The sequence below is a fragment of the Apodemus sylvaticus genome, chromosome 14 (assembly GCF_947179515.1).
Source record: "Apodemus sylvaticus chromosome 14, mApoSyl1.1, whole genome shotgun sequence".
Classification (NCBI taxonomy): Eukaryota; Metazoa; Chordata; class Mammalia; order Rodentia; family Muridae; genus Apodemus; species Apodemus sylvaticus.
In genome coordinates this window covers 12,263,295-12,279,851 of record NC_067485.1, presented here as the reverse complement: position 1 = coordinate 12,279,851, position 16,557 = coordinate 12,263,295, and the positions used below count along the sequence as shown (strand labels likewise).

The 16,557-nt window shown below is 39.3% G+C and overlaps 1 protein-coding gene across 6 annotated transcripts in view; it reads left to right on the top strand.

Moving 5' to 3' along the window:
- The window catches only part of Nsd1 (nuclear receptor binding SET domain protein 1), a 110,043-nt gene that overhangs the window by 66,480 nt on the left and 27,006 nt on the right, over window positions 1-16,557 (top strand). For all 6 annotated transcript variants that reach the window (XM_052156665.1, XM_052156664.1, XM_052156667.1 and 3 more), the window contains exons 10-12: window positions 744-862; window positions 1,779-1,922; window positions 7,401-7,524. In XM_052156665.1, the coding sequence (XP_052012625.1) occupies window positions 744-862; window positions 1,779-1,922; window positions 7,401-7,524 (387 nt within the window). The remainder of the gene's footprint in view (window positions 1-743; window positions 863-1,778; window positions 1,923-7,400; window positions 7,525-16,557) is intronic.

Here is a 16,557-nt window from a genome sequence, read left to right as displayed (position 1 = left end):
ATGATCTGGGATCGATTCCTAGAACCCATTTAAGGCAATTTACAGCTGCTACCTATAGTCGCAGCTCTAGGGATATTCAGTACCCTTTTTTAGCTTCCCTCATCACTGCATATGAATGTTATATGAGTAAAATTGTTGTTGTTGTTGTTGTTGTTGTTGTTGTTTTGAGACAGGGTTTCTATGTATAGCCTTGGCTGTCCTGGAACTCACTCTGTAGACCAGGCTGGCATCGAACTCAGAAATCCACCTGCTTCTGCCTCCCAAGTGCTGGGATTACAGGCGTGCACCACCACTGCCCAGCTTAAAATTTTTGAAAGTTATTATATTTATGTTTTATTGATATTTCTTCCTTTCCAGGACTCTTTTTAAACGATTAAGTTACAATTAAACCGTTGTTATGATTCTTTAAAAAAGCATTACAAGCTTTTAGCTTTATGTGTTAAATAATGGTTTCTAATAAGATAAAAACTTAATGCTTAAGAATGGTCATATACACCTTTATCCAGTAGAGGCAAGTGTATCTCTGTGCGTCCAAGACTAGTCTGGTCTACAGCCAGGAAGGACTGTATCTCAAAGGATAAGAAAAAAAATCTTTATCTGTTTAAATATTGTAGACCTTTCAGTTATAAATAAATATTAAAGTTGGGTTTTACTTTAATCTGTGATTTTTTTTTTTTTAATTTAAGAATAAACGTTGGACATATTTGAATAGCTGTTACATAACAATTGTTGTCTTGTTATAGGCACTACCAAGATATTTGAAAAACCAAGGAAACGAAAACGACAGAGGCATGTCACAGCCAGAGTGCACTATAAAAAAGTGAAGAAGGAGGACTTATCAAAAGAGACACCCAGCTCGGAGGTACCACTCAGTTCTCACCTTTGACCTTCCAGAAAGAATCAACTTCCCACACTAGAAGTCCCCTCCCTCTCCTCTCCCATAAATCTAAAAATAGTGTTCTATTGAGATGATTAATTAGGTATAAGGAATCTTGCCTTATTGAGAGCCCATTCCTAGGAAAATACATATTGCAACTATGCATATAACCCCTTTAAAAGGAAATATCCCGTGCTCTTAAGAGCAGATACAATCTATGCAACTATTGCCTTAATAAGTAAAGTTGTTCTAAAACCAGAGGGTATAGACTAAGTAACCAAATACTCTGAATGAGCTAAGACAGCGCCCTACTGGAGTTATGACTGCTACATTTAACAGAAAATTCCACATGCTTATTTCTTGGCCATCAGTTGCTTAATTTGGGATGTTCATGAACATCGGCTTTAGAAAACATTGAAAACAAGTGTCTACAGAGCATGAGTGCAGTCACTGGCGCTCTCTAGCTTTTAAATTCAAGGTGAAAGTAGAATTGGAACCAGGGAGCGAGCATCACAGCCGTTGATGCCAAGTGTTTTCTTTCTAATTTGACTAGAATGCCCAAGGGGGGCATTGCCTAGGAAACACGGATCATGGAAGGACAAATAAGTAATCAAATAAACTTAAGAATGTTTTCTTTCCCTTAGTGAAACCTTTAAATGGAACAGCTCAAAAAAAGTTCCAGTGGAACAGCCTCAGAGCAGTTAGTGGCAGGGCATGAGGCGCCCACTACCCGTCCAATCACAGCAGGGTTAGAACTAACATTGCATGCAGTCCGCCCGCGTGATTGGCTGAACATCTGTAAGTGCTTAATGGCTAGACAAATAGCAGCCCAGAGGGAGGAGGGGTCAGATGAAGGAGACGTCAATTATACAGATGTGGGGCATTATTTTTTCTCTGCAAGGGAGAACTGATGATTCACAGGACTGCTGCCAGCCCCAAGGAGATTCTCGAAGAGGGTGTAGAACATGATCCTGGGATGTCTGCATCCAAGAAATTGCAGGGTGAAAGAGGCGGAGGAGCGGCACTCAAGGAAAATGTTTGTCAGGTAGGATTTATTTTCTTATTTTATTTTATTGTCTTATTTTTTGTTGCATGTGTACCTTTTTGAGAAACCACTGTTATCTCTCTTAAAGACCGTATCTTGGTCAGAGAAAATGCACACGGATGATTTGTGAGGAGCCCCTAAAGGCCATAACTCTTAACTCTTTTGACAAGCAATGAATTAAAAGAAACAGTTGAGTATTGATTACAATCTGCCCACGTGGCCCATATGTATGTGCCCCCATGAAGCAGGCAAGATATATTATTGCTTAGTGAAAAATAATTTTCTTGTTATCCATCTCTCAATACTATAGCATAAATCTCTTTCTCCTCTTTCTTTTTGTTTGTTTGGTTGGTTTTTAGTTTTCGAAGGAGTCACATAGCCTAGGCTGGCCCTAAATTCTGTCTGCATCCTTCTGCCTCTACCTCCCATGTACTGAGATTTTAGATGTATACCCCCTACTCAATGAACTTTTTCTGTAATTAGGAATGTTTCTTGATAGTTTTCAATTTTTTTCTTTTATTAGCTGAATATATAATATTAACTGTCTAGTCTTTTAATTCTTACATCATTCATTTTTAATGGCAGAGTTTTTAAATTACCCCCATTTTGCATATGAGTAAACTGAATTAACCTTGAGATTGATTAAGTAGGTGCGCATGTGGTCTTGATGCATTCTGGATTCAAACCTAGGTTTTTTGAGTCTTGTTATGCCATGTTTCCTTTCTGGCTTTGGGAGTCATACTACTACTTTCTTGATTTATCTATTTAAATTCTTAAAATCTTACATTATGAAAACCTGATAGGTGGATGGACAAATAAATGCAAGTGGCCAGCTTTGATAGGAGATCCTCAGGTGACTGACACTTTTTGTTTGAAACAAGGCCTGTCATTTGCTGTGTGACTTTGATCCTTTGGCCCAGCTGCATTGACTGTGCCCATCCAGGGGGTCTGCTTGTCCTTCCTTCTTTCCTTCCTTCCCAGCTCAGCACTACTGGGATCATAAGCACAGCAGATGCTCAGTCCTTTCTATGGGTTCTGAGAATTTGAACTCAGATCTGGTACCTACAAGGCAGGCACATTACTGACTGGTCCACTTCTTCTGCTGCCGTATTTATTTATTTGTTGTTGGGTTTTGTTGTTTTTTTGGTGGGGGCATGGGTTGTTTTATTTTATGTATATGAATACAGTGTTGCTTTCTTCATACACACCAAAAGAGGGCATCAAATTCCATTACAGATGGTTGTGATCCACCATGTGGTTACTGGGAATTAAACTGAGGACCTCTGGAAGAGTGGTCAGTGCTCTTACCCACTGAAGCATCTCTCCAGCCCTCTTGTTTTTATTTTTCAAGACAGGATTTCACTATGCAGCCCTGGGTGGCTTAGAGTCTCCATGTTGACCAGCCTGGCCTCAAACTCAGATCTGCCTGCTTTAGTAGTCACTGTACCTGGACCCTGCTGTTTTTAAGTAAAACATAAACCCAGGCCCATAATATGCTGCTGTGACATATAATTTTATTCCATTGTCTTTGCAAATTCATTTTCTTAACAGTAAGGATGTTTATCTGAACCAGGCAGAGTGTTGCATGCTTTTAATCCCAGCACTATGGAAGCAGATGCAGGCAAATATCTGTGAGTTTGAGCCTATCCTGGTCTCCAGGACAGCCAGTGCTACATGGTAAAACCCTGTCTTGAAAAGAATAAAGAATGATTTCCATGTTTGGACAAGCTCCCAAATGCTGTGTTAATATTGAAAAGCAGTTATGCATTCAATTAGTTATTGATAAGACAAGTCAGAGTATAAATACATTTATAATATTTGCCAAACAATGTTGTGCCCACATTTAGTACAAGCATTTAAAACACAGAGCCAGGTGAGTCTTTTGAGTTTGAAGTCAGCAAAATAGTCTACATAGCAAATTCCAAGCCATTGAGGGCTATACAGTGAGACCCTGCCTTAAAAAAAATCAAGCTGGGTCTGGTGTCGCACATCTGTGATTCCAGTACTGGGAGTTCTAGGCAGAATAAGGTCAATAGTCATTTTAAGCTACAAGCAGAAGGAGCAGAAGGAATCGGTACTAAGGTACCCTATGGTCTAGGCTTGCTGGACAATGTGATATAAGTACATTTGTTGTCTTGATATAATTTGTTTGTACCACTTCTTTGTCAAGTATACAGTTCAAAGATTAAATCATGTGCTTTGTCCCAATTAAGGGATTAGAGTGAACCATGTAGTTAATTTGAAAAATATTCAGTTTGTACTTTAATTGACATTTTCATATTTTAAACTGAGTGTGGATTTGCTTACTATATAAAAACTGTCATTGACCCTCAGTATATTAATACTGAAATCCAAGACTTTTTTTTTAGATTTATTTATTCTTATATGTAATTACACTTTTAGCTGTCTTTAGACATACCAGAAAAGGATATCAGATCTCATTACAGATAGTTGTAAGCCATCATGTGGTTGCTGGGATTTGAACTCAGGGCCTTTGGAAGAGCAGTCAGTGCTCTTATCTGCTGACTTTCCAGCCCAATCTGAGACTTTTTTTTTAGCTTTCATTTGGAAATAATAAATAATAGGAGAGTCAAATATTTTAGAATAATTTCTTCTACGTTAATATCCTAAGTTTGGTTACAGTTCTCCCCAACATTTTCCTACTTGTTTATTTAGGCTTGACTAAGACCATTAGTTTCTTTGAGCTCCCCAGCCCCAACCCATCCCCAGGACTAGGTTTCTCCTTGTACATCCCTGGCTGCCCTAGAACTTTGTACACCAGGCTGGCTGAAAAACCACCTGTGTGTCCCACTATGCCTGGCTGCTTCTTTGATTTCTTATAGATAGTAAATCTTGGTTTTGATGGATTCATCTAGTTGTATAGATGGAAAATATTTTTTGGAAAATTTTGTTGTAGTGTTTGTGATGTGTACTGTATAGTAGTTGATGACTGGGTCTGTTCTAAACATGTACGTATTTATTTGGAGGGGTACACATATTCCTGTGTAGGTGTTTGTACTATGTGACTGTTTGTGTGTATGTATGTGTGTGTATATGTGTGTCTATGCATTGTGGAAGTCAAAAGCCAAAGTAGGGTGTCATTCCTCTGGAGAAGTCTACTTCCTTTCTCTTTTGAGACAAAATCTGACTGTGTATCCCTCCCTGGCTGTCCTGAAATTTAATTTAGAGAGCTTAACTACCCAGGCAGTGGTGGTGCACAACTTTAATCTCAGTACTTGGGAGGCAGAGGCAGTTGGATTTCTCAGGTTGAGGACAGCCAGGGCTACACAGAAAAACCCTGTCTGGGGGGAGGGGGGAAGAACTTAACTCAGAGATCTTGCCTCTACCACTTGGTGCTGGGGAAAATCATCCAAGCATTACAACTCTGAAACTATGTATTCAGTAAATCACAAACAGAACAGGTAACATCATTATTAGCATAAATCATCAAAATATAACAATTCTGGCGGGGCAGTTGTGGCGCACTCCTTCGATTCTAGCACTTGGGATGCCGAGGCAGGTGTATTTCTGAGTTCGCGGCCAGCCTGGTCTACAGAGTAAGTTCCAGGATAGCCAGGGCTACATAGAGAAACCCTGTCCAAGGCTGGTTAATAAATCTTTATGGTCAGTGCTCACCCATTATTCTTGCTTAGGATCTTGGCCTAGGCTATCAGGAACCTGTAACTAAGAAAAGAAATGAAAGAAAACAAAACAGAAAAATTGTCATGAGAACTATGGCTCAATATGTTTATACCATCCAAGAGTTCCACAACCAGTTCTAGGAGTCCTCCTTCTTTTGAAGTCTAATGTCTCACTCAGTCTATGGAACTTGTCACACAGAATCTACTGGGGTTGGTGCGGCACATCTATTTGTTGTTCCTGGGTTTACAAGCGTGTACCTCTGTGCCCAGCTTTCTGTGTGGGCCTGGGGATTGCACTGTGTCCTAGTGCTTGAAGCACACACTTTACTGACTGAATTGTTTAGTTGGCCTCATACTGACTCTTGTTGTTGTTTCTTGAAAAACAGAGTGTAACAACTATTTCCTAGCATGCATACTATGTATATAATAAAAATGCTTTAAAGTATACATGAACACTGTGCATACATCCACTATCGATGCCGTCTCTATGTCATTTTGTATGAAAGATTTGGGTGATCACAGATTTTATTATGAGGGTGTCTTTGATAGTATAAGGCTTATTTTTGTTTTAGTATTTTGCTGATGATCACTGCGTAGATATAAATAGGGTAGAAAGTAACAAATATTGGGAGTTTCCAAGGTTTTCCTAATGAGAAATTAATTCCATAAGGCTCTTCCTCCCTTTAGTGATACCATGCCCTCTATGGGATTGTCTCAGTCAATAATGTGATCTCTCCTTTGCCTTGCTCCCAAGGCTTTATGTTTTATTCAGTGACCGGGATAAAGAGAAGGGTGTGAGATTTTTTTTGTTGTTGTTGTTGTTTTGTTTTTGTTCTTTTAATGAAGTAATTTGAGATACACTTTAGAGTGCTTTTCATATTTTGGAACTGTTAGGATCCAAATCCAACTGATATTATCTCCAACACACAGCTTTTGGGTTATTTTCTACTAACCAGCTACAGGAACCTTCTTAAAGGTGAGCACCTAAGGTCAGCCTTTAATAAATCTCCTTAGTGGTATATCTTTGCAATTAGAATAAAATCTGAAATTATGGCCCCCTGTGCCTTTTTAAAATGTCATTTCCTGCCTGACATGACTTGTCTTCACTTTAGTAAAGGAACAGTGGCTTTCTTTGGTTTCAGTACTTGCTACCTCCCTTTGTCTCTCTATGCACCTAATTTGAACATTCAGAGACTGATCTTAGAGGTCATCTTTCATCAACAAACCCCAGGTAGCTGACTTCTCATTAGCTTATCTCTTTCTTGTGTTATCATTAGTGTTAATAATCAACTCGATGGGATTTGGAATCATCTCCAGGCACACCTGTGAGGGATTATTTATTCTTTGGTCTTGATAATAAGGGATATTACCTTGATTAGGTTAATTAAAGTGGAGAAATTCGCTCAGCGTGGATGTGGCATTCATTGGCTGGGATTCTAGACTGAGTTGCTCTTTGCTTCCTGATCATGGATGGTGTATGACCAGCTATATCTAGCCCTGCTATCTTGACCTCCCCACTGTGGTAGAGTATATCTTAAAACTGTGAGCCAGAATAAACCCTTTATTGCTTAAATTTCTTTTGTTGGGGTATTTTATCAGAGCACAAGGAAAGTAACTAAACGTTTTGTTTTTCAGTTATTTGTTTGTATCATCTCTCTGTAAAAACCAGAGATGTTGTGCCTTGCACACAAGAGGTAATTATAAATATTAGTTGAATAAATAATGGGATTTCACAGGTTTTGAAAAGATATTTCTTAACTTTTGATCTCAAGGATTCTTCATTTGGGAGTAATTCTAAAGTCTTTCTACAGATATATTTGTTTCTTTTCCTTAACAGAACTGTGAGAAATTGGGTGAACTGCTGTTATGTGAGGCTCAGTGCTGTGGGGCTTTCCACTTGGAGTGCCTTGGCCTAACCGAGATGCCTCGAGGGAAGTTTATCTGCAATGAATGTCGCACAGGTAAAGTAGATAAAGTCTGTCTTGTAACAATTGGAATTTCGAGGATTTTAGGAAAAAGATGTATTGAAGACTGCAACAGTGAGCTTGTTGCTTGTCTAGATGTGTGTATTGTGAGATCCCAACAAAATGTTACTTGACAAATAGAATAGTACGAGGTAGTTCAAAGCAATATATTGGATGTGTGTGTGTGTGTGTGTGTGTGTGTGTGTGTGTGTGTGTGTGTGTGTGTGTGTGTTTATGTGTAGAGAGAGAGAATTTAAATTACAGTATGATCAGTGATAAGGCAATAACAGAAATTAAAATCTTAATTGTGGGTTTAAGAAAGAAAGAAACTAATGTGGCAGATTGGCCTTAGTGGTACTTGTCTATAAACCCAACAATTGGAAGGTAGGTAGCCGTACACTTGAGAATTTGCAGATAACCTGACCCCTGAATCAAGTTATGGGCCAGCAATACCTATACATGAAGACTGTTTACAACAAACAAACTACAACTGCCTAGGAAAAAGGGTTGAGTCTGGAAGAGTTGGACGAGGGAGGGAGGTGAATGTGATGAAAACATTCTCAAACCTCTCAAGAACTAATAAAGCTTAAAAATAAAATTATTTAGAGAAAGATTATTTGAGAAACTTATGGTTGGGATGAAAAGTGGAAATGATCTTCTAAGAGCAGCATAGAGTGCAGCAAAGCAGTCAGGCCTTCCACTGTACCTCTGGGGTTCTCACTGCTCCAACGGCTGCAGTTTGAGGAGGAGCTAGTGTTGGAGGCACCACCAAGATGCGTGGTCAGCAGAGACAGGTATGACAGCACAGCAAGGGTCATGTGCAGTGAAAGAAGCCTTTTTTATTTTTCATTGTGAAGGTACTTGATATACTGTAAAGCCTAACCACACCACCCTGGGTTGAAAAGTAAACATGTCCTCTTTTTGACAAGGTTTTAATTTGATGAAATTGAGGCAATAGCTGAAGCAGATATTTGAGAGTCAAGGGGGAAATCTTTTTGTTGTAAATAAGGACTTAGTATAGGGGCTGGCAAAATGGCTTGGTGGATTACCTGTTTGGTTCCCAGGACCCACATATTGGAGGGAGAGAACTAAATTCCACAGATACTCCATTGCATGAACACACTGAGAATAAATGTTAAAAATAGTAAAACCTTAGAGAATGTCATCACCCTAATCTTAGAAAAGACTTAATGTAATTTGTGCCAATAATTCATATTTGCCTTGCTATCTGTATCATTTGATAATGATCTCTGGCCGGCCTCCCGGTGTCACACACCTGTAATCCCAGCACTCTGGGAGGCAAAGGCTGGTGGATTTATGAGTTCAAGGCCAGCCTGGTCTACCGAGTGAGCTCCAGGACAGCAAGGACTATACAGAGAACCCTGTCTCAGAAAAAACCAAGTGCAAAACAAACAAACAAACAAACAAACAAAAAACTGACCTCAAGGTAAAGTTGTTCCTGGTTTATTTTGAAAATAAAAGATTTTTTAAATTTAAAGCGGGGTGGGAGAGTTCCTTATAAATTAAATAGTATGTAGTCATTTCTCCCTGTCTCAAGTGTGGTAATGGCTTTGAAATTGATCTGTGTTAATAATGTATCAGGAGCCGGGCGGGCGTTGGTGGCGCACGCCTGTAATCCCAGTACTCTGGGAGGCAGAGGCAGGAGGATTTCTGGGATTTCTGAGTTCGAGGCCAGCCTGGTCTACAGAGTGAGTTCCAGGACAGCCAGGGCTACACAGAGAAACCCTGTCTCAAAAAAAACAAATCCAAAAAACCAAAAAACAAAACAAAACAAAATAATGTATCAGGAGAGAGAGCATCTTCCTTCTCTTCTCATCCTCTCTACGCTCACCCCATTACTCGCACCATAGTCCCAGCTTGCTTTTAACTCCTGGCACTCTTTCTGCTCTGGCCTCCTGAGACTGTAGGTATGAACCACCATTCCTGTTCAGCTATTCTTCTTAAAATACCTTAGTGATGATATGTGTCGCATACAGTGTGGTAGCAATGCTATAATCAGGACGTTTCTGAGATTACAGCCTGTATGGACTTGCATCTTGGAATCCTTTTTGGTTTTTGTTTTGTTTTGTTTTGACACTGGTTTCTCTTTATAATCCTGGAGTAGACCAGCCTGGCCTCAAACTCAAAAGCTGCCTGCCTCTTCCTTCTACTGAGATTAAAGGCATGGGCTACCACACCCAGCAAGATCCTTTGGAATATGTCTGTGAGTGTGATTTTCTTTTGTTACTCTTAAATGTTTTTTATTTTGATGTTTATGCCTGGTGCATGAGTAGGCCAAGAAGCAGATGTCAGGTTTACTGGAGTAGGGACTTAACTGTAGTAGTGAGCGCCATATGTTTGCTGAGAATTAAAACTGTGGCCCTCTGGGAAGGTTGTTGTGTTCTTAACTGCCAAGACAACTCTCCAATCCCATGAGATACCTTTTCTTAAAAGGGGGTTGGATGTGGTAGGAATTGGCAAGATGGCTCAAACCTGAATATAGGTACCTGTCTCAGAACCTCAAGACCTGGTGCTCAGGACTCAGATGATGAAAGGAAAGAACTGACTCCTACAGGTTTTCCTCTGGCCTCTACCATACTGTGATGATGGCAGTGTTTGTGCTGCCTGAGGTTGAGCACTCATGAGCCAGAGGTGGGTAGGTGTCTGAGTCTGAGGCCATCCTGTTCTACATCGCTAGTTGCAGGCCAGTAAGAATTACATAGTGAGACCCTGGATCAAAAAGATGAAGTATACAGCTTGATATGTTGTGTTGTGCTATTTGTATTTATATATGCCTGAGAAATCATAATTGAGCATAATTACTAACTACCTATATTGTTGCTTATATCATAGTTCATTATCATAATCTCAGAGAGGACTTTTCCTTTGTTGAATAGTGTTAGTTGTAGGTACTTACTGCTTTTCTTTATCTTGATTGACATTTGGGTGTTTATACTTTTTTATTTTTTTTTATTTTTATTTTTTATAAAGGCAGATTATCAGAATTACACACCAGACTTTTTTTTCTTTTTTTTCTTTTTTTTCTTTTTCTTTTTCTTTTTGAGACAGGGTTTCTCTGTATAGTTTTGGCCGTCCTGGAACTCACTCTGTAGATCAGGCTGGCCTGGAACTCAGAAATCCGCCTGCCTCTGCCGCCCAAGTGGGATTACAGGCATGGGCCACCACTGCTTGGCTACTTTTTTATTTTTAAAGATTTATTATGTATACAGTATTCTGTCTTTATGTAAGCCTGTGTATGCTGAAAAGGGGTACTAGATCTCATTATAGATAAATGGTTTTGAGCCATAATGTGATTTCTGGGAATTGAACGCATGACCTTTGTGTAGAACAGCTAGTGATCTTAACCTCTGAGGCATCTTTCCAGCCCCAAGCTTCTTGTCTTTACCTTTGAATGAATATGTACCTGAGTAGAATGTGTATATTATGGTATAGCTTTGACTCACTAGAAACTGCAAAGAATTAGACCATTTTGTATTCTCTTCTATGATGTCTTATGGTTTGGTTCTTCATCAGTCCGCAGTATCTTCCATTTTATTGTGCTGATAGTGTATGGCTGACTCCTGGTTTAATTAGCGCTTACTGTTTGTTTGGGTTTTTTTTGTTGTTGTTTTGGTTTGGTTTTTTGGATTTGTTTTTTGTTTTGTTTTGTTTTGTTGTTGGTTTGGTTTGGTTTGGTTTTTTTCTGAAACAGGGTTTCTCTGTGTAGCCCTGGCTGTCCTGGAACTCACTCTGTAAACCAGGCTGGCCTCAAACTCAGAAATCCTCCTGCCTCTGCCTCCCACAGTGCTTGGATTACAGGCATGCACCACCACCACCCGGCTAGCGCTTACTGTTAAAGCTGGGCATCTTCTCTGTGTGCCTGTTTGCCACCTTCTGTTCAAGCCATTGAAGCAGTGAAGATAGGCTTCTTCTCCCAGTTCATGGCTTAAGTTTTTATTTTGTTGAGATTTTAAATGAGCTCATGTAGCTTTAATACTACTTTGTAGTTGAGGATGACCTTGAACCTCCTGATCCTCCTGTGTTTATTTTGTAAATGCCAGGATTGTGGGTGCATGTCACCATACTTAGCTATGACTCACAATTTTTTTATGAAAAAATGTAAATTATTTTAAATTTTAATCTATTTAAGATCCATGTGTATTTGTTTGTGATCATATGTCCTGTCTATGCAGATGCCCTTAGAGAACAGCAGGGAATGTCAGTCTCTGACTTGATAATACAGACAATTAGGAGCTGCTCCGTATGGGTACTGAGAAAGAAACCTTTAGAAGAACCAGCAACTGCTTTTAATTGCTGACCATCACTCCCTCTCCATGCATCTGTGTTAAAAATTATTAATTAACTCATAATTATTGTCCATTTATATGAGCTGCAGTATGCTGTCTACATGTTAATCTTTGTGATGATTCTAGGGTAATAAGCACACCTATCCCTTTAAACATTCATCATTTCTTTGTTGTAGAACATTTGAATTCCCCTCATTTGGCTCATTTTAAAATTTCAGATTAAATATAACTTGTGATTACCCTGCTGTGTAGCAGAGCATTTATTCTCTCCTAATTTTACATACATACATACATACATACATACATACATACATACATACATACATACATACGTATAGGAATTTTGGATATATATATATATATATATATATATATATATATGTTTTTTTGTTTGTTTGTTTGTTTGTTTTTTGGTATATAGGGTTTCTCTGTATAGCCCTGGCTGCCCTGGAACTCACTCTGTAGACCAGGCTGATCTCGAACTCAGAAATCTGCCTGCCTGTGCCTCCCAGAGTGCTGGGATTACAGGTGTGCGCCACCACCACCCGGCTTTACATTTATATTTTGTTGATCAACTTAATCCCGGTTCTCGAAGTCTCTGTACATGTTGTTAAAACCTCTACTTTTGTAGAGGTCCCTATCTTTTAATTTTTATTTTCTATATTGTTGTGTATATTATATATGTGAGAGAACTCTCATGCATGCTGTGGTGTTGTTGTGTATGTAGGTCTGAGGACAATTTTGTAGAATCTCTGCATTTTGGGGATCAAACTCAGCCCATTAGACTTACATAGCCAGCAGTGTTACTGAACCACAAATAAATATCATTAAATATTAGGATCCAGAAATTAATCAAACCATACTTTTTGCCAGAGAAAAGCTTCAAATATTCAGAACCAGTGGGTGTTCATTTCTTATAATCCCAGTACTGAGGGGGAGAGCAGAGAGGATTGTCAGAAAAGTTTGAGACTGGCCTGGATACCTTGGCTCAGACACACATTTAAATATTTAATCTAAAGAAAAACACTTGATCATTTAAATTCCTATATGTTGGTTGGTCTTTCTGTTGATTTCATTTGTGGGTTTGTGGAGTGTAGAGATAGGATCTCACTGTGTAGCTTTGGCTGGGCTTAAACTCTGTAGACCAGAATGTGTTAGAATTCCTGCTGCCTCTGCCTCCCAAGTGCTAGGATTAAAGATGTACTGTTCAGTTTGAGATTTAATTGTTGTGTTTGTGTGTTTCAAAACTAGGTCTCTCTGTAGCCCATGCTGGCTTTGGTTTTAGCTGTTCCCAGCCAGGTTTAAAACCTCATTTCAGTGTTGGGGCATTCATCTGGTCAATTGTCAAATATATAGTAAACTTGAATCCTGACTAGATTATATAAAACCCGCCTCAAAGAAGACAAGGCACACAAAATCGTAAACTAACTAACTAAATCTCAAACTCAGCTATCCAGACAAAACAATCAGAGACATTATCTTTTTTTCCATTGCCCTAAGCCCAGTATCAGTAAAGTCAGAGTTAACATGGACTCGCCTTGGCTGTGGTGACAAATGCTAGCTAGCTCCCATTTCTTCATTGTTCTCTTTGGTATTGTGTAAGTACTAGAATTGTATGTGGTTTATAGGGACTTGTACATCAGAAGGCGTGAGCTTCCATATTCCATTCCATTTTTCACTTAATTTCAAGCTTGTCTCTAGAGTTATTTACAAATCTCATTGCAAGAAATACCCAAGTTCTATGCTATGGATGAACCTCCAGAGAAGATTATATTGTAGAGAGGGTTTGTGAGTTCCAGGACAGCCAGGACTATACAGAGAAACCCTGTTTCAGGAAAACAAACAAACAAACAAACAAACAAATAAATAAATAAATAAATAAAAGGCCTACAGCCAAAAATGTTAGCAGAGGACCTTTGAAAGCTGGCCTTAACCCTAGACCCAAGTTTCCTTCCCATCCACCAGAGCATTATATCCAGGGCCATGACAGAAGTGAAAAAAGTCATGCACAAGGTTAAGGAGTCTTTCCCAGGTGGGAGGATTCTGGACATTGTGTCAGTGCATAGAGACCATATAGCATCTCAGGCTGGCTACAAAATCCTCAGTCCTTGAGCACTTGTCATCATTACTAGTATATACCAAGCATACACCATTACCCCTGGTTCAGGTTTATATTTGTGTGCATTTGTGACTGTGTCATTTGTGCACGTGCAGATGCCCACAGTGGCCAAAATTGAATGTCACTCCCTATAGCTGAAATTATAGGCAGTTGTAAACTGCTTGATGTAGATGCTGAAAACTAAAGGTAAATCCCCTGGGAGCACAGCAAGTGCTTTTAACCTCTGAGCCATCTCTAGACCTCAAGGCTCAGGATCTCTCTGCATGTAATATCATGTTACATATAAACAGGAACAGTTTAGCTTGGTGACTTATTTAGATGTATTTTACTTATTTCAATTTTCCTACTTCTCTGATGAGGTTCATTTTCTTTTTTCTTTTTTTAAAACAAGGTCTAGCCCTGGCTGGCCTGCCATGTAGACCTAGGTGCCTTTGAACTCCCTGTAATTGGAGTTATAGATGACTTTGAAATGCCAAATGAATGCTGAGAATTGATCCCGGGTCTTCTGCTGTATTTTTCCACTAATATATCTTCTGTGAAGTTTATAAATTCTGTCTTCATATTTATGTGTATATTGTATTTTGAAGTTACTTATGCTTTGTGATTTGAAGCATAGAGAATCTTTCATTTTTATTTTTCCAGAACTGCAACTTAGATTCCGAGTGAGTTAGAATCAGAGTCTAGGCTATACAAAAACACTGTATCACTGAACTGTATCTTCAGTCTGAGACTGTATGTTTTATATTATCTTTGTATCCCGAAAGATACAAAGTAACAAGATATTCTTTCCTTCCTGGATTTACTGCAACAGGGCAATTAGCTCATTGCTTGCATCACTCTAGTTTAGTAATAGCAGTTCTAAAGTACCCTTTTGCTTCTTTCTTTCCTTCCTTCTTTTCTTTTTGTGGGTTTTTTTTTTTCTTCCAAGACAAGGTTTCTCTGTAACTGCTACTTTCTTTACAAATACATCTTTTAATTTTCTTTCTTAAATGTTATTAACTGAGTGATCTCATTGTTTATAGATGAAAGTTTTAGTTAAGTGAACTCCTATTGCATTGCAGTTTGTAAATGTCAAGGAAGTTTAGTGCTCAGGACTGCTTTTCACTGCTGGTTCTCCCTTGCTCTGCTTCTCATGGTGCTCTGTCACCAAAGCAGGATCTCTTTTTCTCTCCTCCTTCATTTCTCCCCCTTACTTCTTTTCTTTCTTTCTTAACTTTTCGTTATGGACACACATCAAGGTAGAACAAAAAGTAAAGAGTTCGCATGTGTTTGGCTAGAAAAATGACTTCGTCAGTAAAGTGATTGCCGTACAAACATAAGGACTTGAGTTTGGTTTCTCATCTTCCATGTAAAAAGCCAGACATGGCAATACGAGTTTGTAATCCCAGACACTGGGAGGCAAAGACAGGCAGATTCCTGAACCATCACTATCTAGACAACCTGCTAGAACAACACTGTCTCAAAAAATCAGGTGGACAGGGCTACAGAGATGAAGAGGATTTCTTGGTGCTCTTTCACAGAACCTGAGTTCAGTTCTCTGCTCCAACACTGGCAGCTCACAAACACTTGTAACTCAAGTCACAGGGGATCCAACACCTTCTTCTGGCCTTAGTAGGCTCATGTACATATACTAACACAAACAAGGAGAGTGACTTGAGGAAGATATTCCATTTCAACGTTAACTGAAGCCTATGAAGCCAGGCGCACTAGCTGTAATCCTAGCCTGTAATCCTAGCACTTGGAAAGTGAAGGCAAAACATTATTAAGAGTTGAAGGTTGTTTTCTATTAAATACTAAGTTGTAGGCCAATCTGAATGTCATGACTCCGTCGAGGAGAGGGACGGGGGGGGGGGGGGGGGGCGAAGGAGGGAGGAAGAAAGGAAAGAAGGCAGGGAGGGAGGGACAGAACAAGGCAAAAGGGTGCCTATTATGTTCAGTTTTGGCTTTAATATTTTATTTCTCTTACTTGGCATTTGTAGTCCTTATCTTGCCATGTTTTCATTTGGTTGGTTGGTTGGTTGGTTGGTTGGTTGGTTTTTTTGTTCATTTATCTGCTGAAGCTTTGACTATTTGTCCTGTAGAATTTTCTACCCTCTAACTGTGATTGTTTGCGTGTTTAATACGGTCCTTTGACTTGTTCCTCTATTTTTGTCTTCAAAAAATTTATTGCTGGGCTGGAGAGATGGATGGCTCAGCAGCTAAAAGCACTGACTGCTATTCCAGGGGTCCTGAGTCCAATCCTCAGCAAGCACTTAGGAGGCAGAGGCAGGCGGATTTCTGAGTTCTAGGCCAACCTGATCTACAGAATGAGTTCCAGGACAGCTGTAGCTAACTGAGAAACCCTGTCTCGAAAAACTGAAAAAAAAAAATCTAATTTTATTCATTCATGTAATGCACTCACATGCCACAATCCCTGTATTAAAGTCAGAGAACAATTTTTTCAGAGTTCTCCACCATATAAGTCCTCAGGATAGAGAAACACTTATGCCTAGTGGGACCTCTAGCCATCCCTTGTTTCCTGTATCTCCTACAATACAGTTACATCTAGAGCCTGGACTTGACTAAAATTGTTTCTCTTTTGACAGGAATGCTTAGCCGGGCAGT